Source organism: Triticum aestivum, chromosome 5D (assembly GCF_018294505.1).
Source record: "Triticum aestivum cultivar Chinese Spring chromosome 5D, IWGSC CS RefSeq v2.1, whole genome shotgun sequence".
Lineage (NCBI taxonomy): Eukaryota > Viridiplantae > Streptophyta > Magnoliopsida > Poales > Poaceae > Triticum > Triticum aestivum.
In genome coordinates, this window is record NC_057808.1 from 321,853,001 (window position 1) to 321,866,636 (window position 13,636).

The following is a 13,636-nucleotide window of genomic DNA, read 5'->3' on the forward strand; positions in this document are numbered from 1 at the left end:
GGTCGGGAGCCTATATTATTATGCTATTTACGCAAAAAGTTTTCAGGGTATGTTTTCAACAACTTTTTTTCATGGGTCAAAGTTATCGTGGTGTTTGTACCTAAGTTATCAGGCCCGAAACCTAGATTACCATGTTATTTAAACAGATGTTACCGGAGTATGTTTTCAATAAAAAAAATTCTACGGGTCAAAGTTATCATGGTGTTTATACCTAAGTTATTAAGTCCGGGAGTGTATATTATCATGCTATTTACAAAGAAGTTATCGGTTGTATGTTTTCAACAATTTTTTCCATGGGCCAAAGTTATCGTGGTGTTTGTATCCAAGTTATCAGGACCGGGAGCCTATATTATCATGCTATTTACACAAGGCAAGTTATCAGAGTATGTTTTCAGCAACTTTTTTTCACGGGTCAAAATTATCGTGGTGTTTATACCTAAGTTATCAGGTCCAGGAGCCTATATTACCATGTTATTTACAGAGATGTTACCGGAGTATGTTTTCAATATTTTTTTCCACAGGTGAAAGTTATCATGGTGTTTATTCCTAAGTTACCAAGTCCGGGAGTGTATATTATCATGCTATTTACAAAGAAATTATCGGTGGTATATTTTTAACAACTATTATTCAAGGGGCAAAGTTATCGTGATTTATGTACCTAAGTTATCAAGTCCAAGAGCCCGATGACATGCATTGGTTGCGTGCTCCTGGTCTTGAAATGGAGAGAAACATGCTACCATAATGGGAGCAAGGATTGCGTGCTCCCATTTCAATCCTCTTAATTTTCCAGTCCATTATTTACATTCCTCGGACAAGGTAGAAATAGGAGAAAGACAACGAGACATACTACCATAATGTAGAGAGACAACATCGTTTTTAATACTATATATAGAAACTGCCTACTGTAACCAACGGGCTATTTAAAAGCGTAAAATTAGGGGGTAAGACAACAAAAGTAATTTAAGTGAGCTGGTTAATGGGCCAGAGCTTAGTTACGAGAGACTCAAGTCCTAGTCCAAAGGCACCCCACACACAACATCAAATTTGTTTTCTAATTTTTTGGCTGTAGATGCAAAGGAGCAGTGATACGATGAAAGGAAATGTAACATAACTTTGATCACATAAAAGACTTAGCTTGGTTGGTTACCGGTAGTAGAAGGCATGCAGCAGGTGCAGGGATTGAATCCCACCGCTGCTAATTTTTTTTGCGAAAAATAAAAAGCGGGCGGAAGGTGGAGCGCTGGAGCCGAACTTGTTCGGATCTATCGACAAGGTGAGAACGTTCGGAAATTACAATTTCCGTTTTTAAAATGTGTTCATAACAATTGAATAATCCGTATGCTACAGCGCTAGAGTGAATATCGCGTTATAGTTAAAATGAGTTCGCGCTAATATCTTTTACCATTAGGCATACGGTGTAGTATCTGGCAGCACGGGTTGGTTAGAGCGACATCGCGAGTTCGATCCTAGCAACTAGCACTCGCGGTTCTATTTGCGATTTTTCTTCGCTGTATGGGCCTGCCCAGTCAGAGACGCTCCTGTGCGTCTGGCCGTCGTATAGGAGCTCCAAGGTCGCCGGTTCAAAACAAACAAGGGGAAAATCCTATGTGACGCACATTGCATCAAGATGTCGAGGGTTTGCACAAAATTCAGGAGGGAGCGACGGGATCTAGGCCGGCCCGTTAGCGGTTAGCGTAGCAACGTTTTTCTCCTGTTTTGGGAACCTTCTAGAAGGTTCCCTGAATCCGTTTTTCTTTTTTCCTGTTGTTTTTTGTGGCTGGTTTTCATTTAGGTTTCTTTAGTTTTTTTCTTTTATGTTTCTTTTTTTTTCATTTTCGATTTTATCTTTTATGTTTCTTTTCTTTTTTCAAAATGCGCAAACTTTAACAATGTTTATAATTCAAAATTGTTCGAAAATTTGAAAATATGTTCGGGGTTTTAAAAAACTTGTGTTTTCAAAAAACATGTTCACAAATTGGAAATAATGTTTGTGTTTTCAAAAAATGTTCTCACATTTCGAAAAAATTGTTTGTGTTTTCAAAATGTTCCTAAAGTTCAAACATTTCAGATTTTCACAAAATGTTCTCATTTAAAAAAATGTTCGTAAATTCCAAAAAATGTTCACATTTTCAAGATAATGTTCCCAAATTTCATAAAATGTTCGGAGTTCAAAAATTTGTTCAGAATTTTTTTTTCTTTGAAATGCTCACAAATTTAAAAAAAAATCACAAAAATTTAAAAATATTCATATTGTCATCTTTCAAGAGTAAGAAAAATTGTTCGTGTTTCAAAATTGTTCGTAAATTTCAAAAAATGTTCATGTTTTCCAATTTTGTTTTTGTTTTTTCAAAAATTGTTCGTAAGGTTAGTAAAAATTATTCAAAACTTAAAAAAAATCCCATTTTCAATAATTTTTAAGAATGTTCATGTTTCCGTCTTTTAGGAGTTTTTAAAATTGTTAACAGTTTTAAAAAAATGTTCATGTTTCATATTTTGTTTGGGAGCTTACAAAAATTCCGCTTTTCCAAACTTTGTTGTTGAATTACAAAAAATGTTCCCGTTTCAAAATAATTGTTCACAGTTTTCAAAAAATGTTCATGTTTCATATTTTGATTTGGAGCTTAAAAAATGTCCGCTTTTCCAAATTTTGTTGTTGAATTACAAAAAATGTTACCGTTTCAAAATAATTGTTCACGATTTTCAGAAAATGTTACAGTTTTTAACGATTTGCGTTGCCTAAGAAAAAATTGCGTTCGGGATTACGGAAATATTTCAAGTATGCGCTCGGGTTTTGTTCTTAAGGGTTTGTGTTGTCTTACGATCTGGAAAGGTTGCTAGCTCAGCTGTTTGTAGCACCTTGCATCTTCGGAAGAGATCCTTGGCTCGATACCCTGTGATGCCACATTTTTTTGGAGCTATAAATCGTAGCCTGTCGCTACCTTCATGGGCTGGCCCAGTCGTAGACTGCCCTGTGCGTGCGGGCGACAACCTGCCGCACAGAGCGGCAGCTAGGAGCTCCCCAAGGCCCAAACCAGGCGCGTAGATTTTTGGGCGTGAAAACAGGAAAAAAAAGGGAAATGTCGGCCGGCCCAGCACGGAGGAGGGTGTGTGCTGGGGTGACGAGCAAAATCTCTTGGTCACCACGCAAACACCCTTTATACCATCTATGTGTTTTCTGTTTTAATATTTTATGAACGCATCCTTGATACTTTCAAAACTGGTTGCAAATGCAGCCCGGCTGGCATTTGATTTACCCGAGAGATGTCCTTATAAAACCATCGAACTGTTAAATTTTGCAGCATGTTCGATTGGCACTTGAGGTTCAAAGCCAACATGAGGTGCAAGCAAACACTAATTCTATCTTCAGATCATCCACTAAAGCTAAAACAGTATCCAGTCATTTCACTCACTGGCTAAATCATCTACAATGTCGGTTTCTGCCTCTCCAATCCTGGAGTGAAGCAGTGGTTCAAATTGGAGTGAATGTCCTTCTGCGCCCAGCAACTGAAGAAGCTCATCCTCGCACAAAATTTTCGCGTCCTTGCTCTTCTCCATCAGAAGAATGCCCTCCGCTAGCTTCTCGTCGCCGTTGGCTCCTGACAGGTGGTTACCACAAATCAGATTCGACTTCTGTGTACTATCTCTAGCCTGAGAAGTGCTACAGCTTGCGATAAACTTGTCCGTGGCGCTTATTTTCAGATTCTTGGTCGTCGGAATGGAGACAGTCTCGTTGTTAGCTGGGTAATAGCATGGCATCCCCAGTTCAGATTCAATCCTCTCCTTCAAAAAGGACATCTGAGGCTTTTCGCCATGAACAAGAATCACATGGCTGGGTGAAAGAAATTCTGTGAGATCCATGATCCCTTTGGAGTCTGTGTGAGGACTGAATGACAGCTGATGAATCTGGTGCACAGAATGGAAAAAATAACACTGGTATGAGCATAATTACATTCAGAGAAAAGGATAAGCATGAACACAGGAAAAAAGGATTACAGAGGCTAACTACCAAAATTTCAAGAAAAGTGATTCATTAAGCTGGAGACCTGAACTTACTTGTTACTATGTCGAGCTAATCTGTCAAATAGTTCGTAATAGTGTAAGTTACAAATTTGAGCATGCATAAGCAACATACAATTTTTTTAGGAACACAATAAAGCACTAAATGGACTAGTGATGACTGATGAGAAATGGCACAAGATGTTGAAAATTATCAACCAAAGGTCAATCTAGTATCCACTTCCTATGTAATTTTACTGTAGACTGAGAGAACTGTAAATGAAGAAAGGCCAACCTGACATCTGACATCAATATGTGTTTCCTTGTCTAAATCGATTCTGGTTGGTTTTCCAGACATCAATTTATGGCCAATGGTTCCGGCAACACAATATCTGGATGAAAGTAAACGTGAGATCAAAATACAAATATCACAGTTATATATTTTAAACAGGCAGAAAAGTTTTCCCTACTTATTTCAGTAAAAGATGAGGGAAATAAGAATTAATAGAAACCAAAGCAGAAAAATGCGTCAAGTACAAACTATAAAGCAACAACATTCAACTCCAAGAGAAAGACATCATCTCCAAGCAGGTAAGCATTCACTAAAGCAGAAGGCAGGGTAGACCTCTCATGTTTTCCACCATAACAGTACCAGTAGTAACAACCCAACAGGAGCAATTTATTCATCAGAGAATAAACATGTATGTTTGTTCCTACGCCATTAGCAAACATGGAAAAAAACAGAAATTCTGAGTTAAGGGCAATACCCTGGAAGTGTAACCAGATTTTTTTCTGATGGAGCCCATCTTTTGAACACCTCAAGGGAAAATCCACCGCTAATCATACCAGGTGTCGCAAAAAGTACACAGGGTCCAGGATCATTAATGAATGAACGCTGGAAGTCGCAAACTGCAATGTGAGAAAACCTACAATGTCATTTTGGTAAAGGAATTGCAAATAAAGCAAAATATCATATTTCCATTTAAAAATGTACAGGCTAAGTTAGGTCAAAAGAAATTCTTTAACTTACAAATAAGAACCTTTGCTAAGAAGAGACACAATGGACGAGCCGACATAGTATCCAGCAGATCCATTTAGAATTTTTCTTACAAAAAAACTAAATTTCACCTAATGGCAAAGATCGAAGTGTAGGTCTTCTTTTAAAGGCTGAACTAAACATTTGGTATTTTTACACAATCGAATGCTTTTTTATATTCATTTTGCACATGGTTGACTGAGAAGCTTTTTCAAGAACGTTACCATGCTTAAAGTCGAATGGGTTGTGAACTGTGTAGCTGTCCTTGATCTTCTGGCTAGTCCATCCAATAAGCATCTTGTAGTACATGTTAGCTTGAATGGTTAAACCTATAGAACAAATATAATGTCAGATAAATACACAATTCATAAAAGCAAGTTAAAGTTTGACCAAAAGGTGGATGGGCACGTAGCCCAGTGGTGTCGCCCTGCTGAGCTGGGTTCGACCCCTTAGGTCGAATTCTATGTCTCACATTCTCTCTTAATATAATGCCGCGGGTTTCCACCCCCGCTGGTCTACTTTTTTTAAGATGACCAAAAAAACACATACCAGCTGAGAAATAAATAGGAATCTTCAAGTTCATCCTTTCCCAATAGTCATCCAGTAATATGCATAGCTCCTGACACATATAAGATCAATTATGTCACATGTAAATGGATATTCTATTCTGGAAGTTTTAAACAGTGTGCCCCCAAGGAAATATTTTTCCACTGGGAACCTACTCAGTTAAGTATAGTGATACAGTCGATCATAAATTTGCTTGTCTCACATATAACTGACAGTAAGTGGGGGTACCTGAGCTCTGCCCAAAGCAAATGCTGGAATCAGAACTTTACCTCCTCCAGAAACACATTTGTGGACCTACAGAAAACATACTATCACTGAGTAGCATACATAAACTCAAATGATTTTAATTTAACTTCTCAATATAGCCAAGTCAACTAATTTTAGAATAAACTGTAAGAACTCGACAACAGATTCATTATTGGAACAAGTTGCACTTAATAACTGGTGAATGTTAACTTCCTGGATGTAGGAGAACACAAGTATCAGCATTGATGATTATCTTGCTCCACCAACATATTAAACATGCAACAAAAATCTACAAGGCAGAATATATTGGCAATGTCAAGATTCAGGTTCCATACCGCTTTTAAGAACTCTCTCTCACGGGCATGCTTTGAGTCGCGTACAGTTTTAGCGTATGTAGACCTGCAGATAGAAACATCAATTTGTACTTACACATGGAAAAAGTAATATCCAAACAACGGAACTGTACTGTTAATGCCTGATTGTAATGGTAAGAGACAACAAAAAATAAACCCTAAAATATTGAAGAGACATTTATTTTATTTAAACATTAGCTAAATGGACCAACCTATTCAGTACTTAAAGAGGTGATTTCCGACTATAGCCCAACTGATTTTCAGGTAAGCGCAGTGGTTAATTACATGAACCAGCTACAGGTCGAGTGGTGTAGCAGTCTGGAAACATGACATTAGTAAAGATAAACCATGCAATGAAATGTCACCCCAAAAAAGGACAAGAGAAAAAAAGAAACCTGCTAGGTCAACAATCCAAGAAAATTGGACATAGTGTAGAAAAGCATATTTGCAATTGGAGTTGGAACATACTCCGTTATTAAGAGATCCAACTTCAGATGATCAATTTGCGCTGCTCCGAGATGTCTGTCTGGTGTCATATTGTAATCCCCGGTGTAGACCAAAGCAGCATCTCCAACTTTTGCATAAATCATTGCAGCTCCCAAAACCTTAAGTTTGGCACAATAACTAGATTAGGAAGCACAGACATGAACACTCAACTCTCTGAGAATTAGTAAGCACAGAGAACAATTGACAACTTTGAATAATAATTTCAGGATATTGCTGGACGCAAGAGAAACATAGGTATGAGAACATACATGTCCAGCATAATAGGCACGGATCACAAGTTCTCTATCTACTTGAATGGTTTGCTTCAAGTCCAAGGGTATGACTGAAAGGTCAAATATGAAAAGCAAATGAGAATTATCATCCCTGCATACTTGTGCGGCAGCATCATCATTTTGCGAGTAGACCAGTGAAAGAAATGTTGAAATCTATCACTACCTTTCTTCATACAGTTCTGAATGTCTTCATAGCTATACTGTTCCTCCTCTCCCCTGTGATCTACCATTACTTTCCTATAATCTTCCAGCATCAATGGAGCTAAAGCCTTTGTAGGGTACTGTTTGAGGCACAGGTTGTAATTAGAATATGAAGAAAACTCAGGAAAAAGTATTGAAGTCATCGGAATTTCAAAAATAAAATAAAATTAATCCCATTTTCCAAATATCAAAAGATAAGTACTCCCTCTGTAAACTAATATAAGATCATTTAGATCACTAAAGTAGTGATCTAAACGATCTTATATTAGTTTACAGAGGTAGTACTGAATAAACCATGCCTAATGATTATTCAGTAAAAAAATTACCTAGCAAATGAGATTGAGTTTGATCTTGAAATTTTGCACAAATATGATATCCACTATTTACTAAATTTGAAAAAAAAAATCAAAAAACTTCCGTGACCCGACGACATTCACTCACTTGCATCTATGAATTAATATTTACCAGCAAGGACTTATTGATAGCTCAGATTCAGTAAAATCTGAAAATTATCAACCCCCAATACAAATACAAATATATTCCCTAACCAGTAACCACATGAACAAAACCAAGTATACACCAACAGTTGGCACAACTGAACAGAGTTAGGCTTACCGTCATGTAAATCGGACCGTGGTACCCACAGACCTCGGTGAAATACGGCAGCGCCCCAATATGATCCAAATGGCTGCAAGAGACAAACTTCAGAAGTGAGCTAATCGTGCCAGCAACTGGAACAATCGACCCAGAGGAACTATAAAGCTATTGCCCACATACAAGTGCGTGATGACCACACAAGAGATGGCAGAGGTGAAGTCGGCGCCGGGGGTGGCGGCAAGGATGCGTGCGAAGTCCGGGTAGCGTTGATGGTCGTGGTGGCCCATGTGCATGCCGCAGTCGAACATGACACGCTTCCCGCCGATGGTCACCACCACGCAGCTCTTCCCCACCTCCTGCCCCGCCCCTGCAGCACGAACGTACACAGACGGACAACATCAGAGTGGTTTCGATCGGTCAAACGGTGTGAGACGAAGTGGTTGGTAGGTCGCTTGCCTAGCACGAGGCAATCGATGGTCATGTCTGGATGGCCGCAGAGAGCTCACGGCGTTCAGCGGGGAGGCGGCGCCGTGCCTTTGGGGGGGGGGGGGGGGCGGTGGCGGCGGGCAGAAGCAAGGTGCGCCGCTGAGTTCAGCGGGGAGGCGGCCTGGAAGTGGAGAGCACGGCCGACGGGGGGACGGGGGGACGGGCGACGCCGGCGCGGCGCTCTCCTCTTTTTCTGCGTGCAGCGGCGTTGGGGCAGGAGGGTGGGGGACACAACAGTGGGCGGGATGGCGGCGGCGCTGTGCTTGCGAGGTGGATTGGCGGTGGGGGCGCGCCGGCGAGGGTGAATGGCTGCTGGGGACGGGGCGGACTCGGGAGCGGCGCTTTGTCTGGGGCAGTGCTCGCCTCGTCCTGAGCGGATCGCTCGCCTACAGCGTACGGAACATGGGCCGGGCCCAACGTAGCGGCAGGTTGCATGTTCTCCTATCGTGTACGTGTAGCACGCTCTTTCATTTTTTTTCACATTTCTTCTCTTGTTCTTTTAGGTAAAATACAATTCCACTAAAAATAAGGTAAAATACAATTGTCCCAAATAAGGTAAAATGCAAGAATCCATATATCGCTAAGAGATTTGATCCCACTACTTTTAATTATCTCAACAGACATACTTTCAAACCATCAAAATTGTTGCAGTTTCTAGATTTACAAGCTTGATCCACTGACATCTGTCCGATCTACACATGGTAATCCTTTATCATGCAACATGCATTAGTACATTATTATAAGTGCGAACCAACCTGTGGTTGGATGGTTAGAGGGATTGTGCTATCCCCATCCCACCAGGGTTAAAGTCCTGACGCTCGCATTTATTCCGGTATTTATTTCAGGATTTCTGGCGATGCGAAATCAGTGGGGGAAGACGTTCCCGTCGATGACGAGGTGCCTACGGTGACTTCGTAAATTTTAAGATGATATGTCGGCTCAGTCTTCCGGAGGTGCTCATAGGGATAGGGTGTGCATGTGTGCGTTCATAGGGGTGAGGTGTATGCGCGTGTATATGAGCACTTTGTGTCTGTACCGTGTTAAAAAAAGTACATTATTATAAGTGGGTTTTAAATCAAATTGCATTTAATTGTGACATACACAACTTTTCATGTTAATAATTATCTTTGCTTATGCCAAAATTTCTCACATAACTTAGATCGTAAGGACTGAATTAGTATGCTAGACAATATTTAAATCTATATATCAAATTCCACAACAACGTGTGGGATATCCTCTAGTATATTTTAGAGGTACATCAGAACTTATTTGTTTTATTTTTTCATACTTTTATAAACAGTGTCCGCATGTTTTGAAAATATGGTAATGTACTTCAAAAAGTGGTCATGAATTTTCAAAAAAGCAGTTCATATTTTTACCAATTTTTCAACTAAATAACAATGTGACACATACTATTTTAAAATAAATGATGAACCTTTTGAAAAACATGGTGTATTTTTATTTAAAACATGATGAACAGTTTCTAAACGCACAAGAACATTTAAAAATACATGAAGATTTTTTAAATACGTGAGGAAGATTTTGAGCAAATAGTCAACATGTTTTACAGACCTAAACATTTACTGTAAACTTGTAAAGTATGCTTTGGATTTTTAAAGATAGCATAATGAACATTTGCTGTACAAGATGAACATTTCTAAGTACATGGTGAACTTTTTTATTAATTATTTGGGACTTTTTCTAATGCACTAAGAAAAAATAGAACACGATGAACAATGTTTTGAAAACACAATGCCATTTTCTAAAATACAACCCTGGACTTTTTTCCAAAAACTATGTGAGGAATATTTTAGAAATGCAAAATGCACTTTAAAAAACACACGGTCAAGGGCCTCGACATAATCAGCCATGGGAATCCCATTGTTGAAGGGGGATTAGTCAAATTGATTATCCATCTTCCCACCTTTCCAGGTGGCTTCTAGCAAGGTTTTTGCCTCCCTTCCTTTGTGGAAGAAACCAAAGAGGAAGAAGAAAAGAAAGCAAAAGGAGGCATGAGAAAAACTTCCTTCCCATGGTTGGCTACGGAGCACAATCTAAGATAGTGTCCCTAGCCTCTAAATACGGAAGCTATGACCCTGATTTTGTAAGGCGCTGCAAAAAGATTGGTCATCTAGATTGATACGGTGACTCTGTTAGAGTGCTTTTATCTGATATTTTCAGCATAAAAGCATGGCGATCGACCCCTCTTAGCAAGTCAGTTAGAGTTTGAATCTACATACTACTAATTCTATGAGACACGTCATCGCTGACATCAGAGCTACTATAGGGTTTTTTTAAAGAAATGTTGGTGTCCTGGCAACTAACCTCAGCTTATTAGTTTAGTTTGCTGCTAGATGGTGTATCATGTATTTATGTCTTAAAGTAATACTAGTAGTAGTACTTAACTTCGTCCAATGTGACCATGATTAAGCGCCACGGTTTGAAAACTGTACTGCCCTTCCCGTCCTTGCTCATGTATCGATCATGCAGGGACACATGTCATTAAGAAGGTCTGATTGGGTGCAAGAGCCTTAATTGCCACAGCTTTCATGTTTAGTATATGAGGCAAGTCGAAGCATATTCATATTAGGTTCGTAGCATATCCCTTGTACGGAATAGTCAACTGGGTTCATGACGCGCCATGCTAATTTCCCAGCCATATGTGCTCAGTCCAGCGCTTCGTTCTTGTATGATGTTATATGCAATTCTCGACTTCTCGTATGGTGCATTCGATGCATGATGTCCTTGGCAAAACTCGGAGATACGTGCGTCTACGGTGTGCCGACGTTTGGTCTTTGTTGCACAGTTTGGAATGGATGCAAGGCGAGTTCAAGCCGGGCTGCTCGTGAGGAGCAGGTCTGGTCAACATGATCCATCCATCCAGAGTCCAGGTAGCTTAGCTAGCCCCGAGATAAAGGTGCCGGGAATATCCCTCCACGCGGGCCCGCCTGCCAGAGACGCGACCATCTTCCAACTGCTTCCGATGGGTGTTGTCCTTGTCTCTCTCTTGTCTCCTCTTCCTCCTGCAACTACCTCTAGCTTTTAGGTGCAGGCAGCAAGCCAAGTAACCAGTTCCAGTCGCACTCGAGGAAGACGTAGAAACCAGCCTACCTCCGCGACCCTTTCTCTCTCTTTCTCCCACGTCGTATCCGTATCACCGGGTGCCGAGCTCGCCGGCCGTTCCCGCGCAGCCCCTTGTGGAAGATCAAGAGAAGGAGGATCGATCAAGTGAAGCAGCTCATCGACCGATCAAGCAGCTAGCTATAGCTCGGAAGGAGGATCCATATATATGGCGGAGGCAGGCGGCGTTGGTCGCAGCGGCGAGGGCGAGGACGAGGACGGAGAGGAGGAGCGCGGAGGGGGAGCGGCCGCGGCGGAGGTGCAAGTGTACTGCGCGGTGGGGAAGGAGGCGGGGAGGGAGTGGAGGGCCAACCTGCGGTGGGTGCTGGCCAACTTCCCCCGGAGCCGCCACCGCCTCGTCCTCGCCCACGTCCACCGCCCGCCGCACCGCATCAACATGAGTAAGCATACTACCACTACTTGTTTACCTCTGCTATGAAAATACTGTACTGTAGTACTATTATCTTCGTTTTGCCAAGCGCAGTGCGCTCAAGCTCCAATCAAAACTCCCTGCACTACAAATTATTTTTGGGAGGTTAATTTAAGTTTTGTTCTGTCCATTTTTGGGAGTACCTTTTGGGTTTTACGCTTTTTGTGTGTCGACGAGGAATCTCGTGTGTGGCATCGCCGGGTGGACGTACGGACTGACGACGACCTTGCCGCTTGTTTGATTGCAGTGGGGGCGTGGGTCCCGGTGAGCCAACTTGCGGAGCACGAGGTGGCCGCGTACAGCAAGCTGGAGGAGGACAGGGCCAGCAAGGCCCTCGACGTCCTCATCGACATCTGCGCAAGTCAAAGGGTTCGTTCCTTCCTTCGTCCACACCAACCCCTCCTCCCTTCGTTTCCTCTCATGACGAGGCGATCCTCATTTTGATCCCCACCACCGCCGAGACGCTGAGCTGAACGGTCGCGTTCGATCGGAGCAGGTCCACGCGCGCAAGGTCATCGTGTCGGGGGACGACGCCGCGAGGGGCCTGGTCCAGCTCGTCGACGACAATGCCATCGCCGAGCTCGTCATGGGCGCCGCCGCTGACCGGGGATACACCAGGTACCCGCCTACCTACCACTCTCTCGGTCCCGCAGTAGTTCATGCTACGTAGCAAGATGGATTCAGCATTTCTGGTGCCTCTAGTGTCGGTGTGCGCGCGCGCGTGGATGTAGAGATGATCGATACAAGCTACTAGTATTTCCTAGCTAGATCGATAGTACATTGTATTGTGATTGTGATGGATCTGGTGTGTGGATGCTAGGAAGTTGCGGGCGCCGAAGTCTAAGAAGGCAGTGACAGTACAGCGGAAGGCCAACCCCTCCTGCAGGATCTGGTTCGTCTGCAAAGGAAACCTCATCTGCACTAGGTACATATATATGTCTGAACATCTTGACGCCTTTCGGTCAACCATATAATAGTGAAATTTTGGTAAAAAGAAGTTTCCTAAAAAAGAATAAATTAGTGGCATTGGTATTTTACTCTTAAGGAAGACCGAAAATAAAATAAAAACTAAAATAATAAAACTTTTTAAGGAAAAATGAATTAGTGGCATTGGTATTCCGCTTTAAAGAAAAGAAAAAGAAAATAAGTAAATAAACAGAGACAAAAATTGCACACAATTTACGCATAATTTGCGCTTTTTTATCATATGCAAGAACCAACATATAATAGTGATTTTTTCGCAAAAAGAATTTTGTAAGAAGGAATGAGTTAGTGGCATTGGTATTACCATTAAAAAACAAAAATGAAAATAATGAAGTTTTTTGAAAAATAAAAATTAATTAGTGGCATTGGTATTTCAATTTAGGAAGAAAGAAATGAAAATAAATATAAAAAATAATGACAAAATTTTCAAATAATTTACATAGAAATTACTTTTTTATAACATGGAAGAATAAATATATAATTGTGGAGATTCATAAAAAGAAGTTTGGTAAAATAAATGAATTAGTGGCATTGTTATTACCTTTAAATAAGAAAGAAAATAAAATAAAAACAAAAAAAAATCAAAATAATAAAGTGTTCTAAGGAAGAATATATTAACGACATTGGTATAGCCTTGAAGAAGAAAGACAATGAAATATAAACTTATAATAACTTGCACACCATCTTATGCTGATTTTTAATATGCTAAGAATAAACATATTGCATTTTTCACACTCTAATGTAATTTACACACATACTGTATAGTACTTGCACGGATACCTTTTCACTCATCCAACATGCCAAAAAATCCCCACGTTGAAAAATGAAAAACCGACTAAAA

The 13,636-nt window shown here is 40.8% G+C and overlaps 2 protein-coding genes across 2 annotated transcripts in view; one reads left to right on the top strand and one right to left on the bottom strand.

Moving 5' to 3' along the window:
• Positions 1-3,339: 3,339 nt before the first annotated feature.
• Positions 3,340-8,329, bottom strand: LOC123121465 (cleavage and polyadenylation specificity factor subunit 3-II). The gene is made up of 13 exons (XM_044541458.1): positions 8,232-8,329; positions 7,956-8,142; positions 7,794-7,866; positions 7,141-7,258; positions 6,954-7,027; positions 6,667-6,803; positions 6,181-6,244; positions 5,828-5,893; positions 5,582-5,651; positions 5,257-5,361; positions 4,764-4,905; positions 4,292-4,388; positions 3,340-3,903 (listed from the first exon to the last, which is right to left on the bottom strand). Exons 1-13 carry the CDS (start codon positions 8,254-8,256, stop codon positions 3,403-3,405), a joined length of 1,659 nt encoding a protein of 552 aa, XP_044397393.1. The 5' UTR covers positions 8,257-8,329; the 3' UTR covers positions 3,340-3,402.
• Positions 8,330-11,294: 2,965 nt separating this feature from the next.
• LOC123121466 (U-box domain-containing protein 33) overlaps positions 11,295-13,636 on the top strand; it is a 5,234-nt gene continuing 2,892 nt past the window's right edge. Inside the window, exons 1-4 of the mRNA XM_044541459.1 lie at positions 11,295-11,782; positions 12,059-12,180; positions 12,308-12,429; positions 12,632-12,736. Coding sequence (XP_044397394.1) covers positions 11,551-11,782; positions 12,059-12,180; positions 12,308-12,429; positions 12,632-12,736 — 581 coding nt within the window. The 5' untranslated portion in view covers positions 11,295-11,550. The remainder of the gene's footprint in view (positions 11,783-12,058; positions 12,181-12,307; positions 12,430-12,631; positions 12,737-13,636) is intronic.

What these genes read in the sequence shown, in the direction of transcription:
- LOC123121465 (XM_044541458.1), bottom strand. Translation starts at nt 8,256, where the DNA reads ATGACCATCGATTGCCTCGTGCTAG. An exon ending in CATCGATTGCCTCGTGCTAG is followed by an intron (nt 8,143 to 8,231) that starts GCAAGCGACCTA and finishes TTCGTGCTGCAG; the next exon opens with GGGCGGGGCAGGAGGTGGGG. An exon ending in AGAGAGAGTTCTTAAAAGCG is followed by an intron (nt 5,894 to 6,180) that starts GTATGGAACCTG and finishes TGTTTTCTGTAG; the next exon opens with GTCCACAAATGTGTTTCTGG.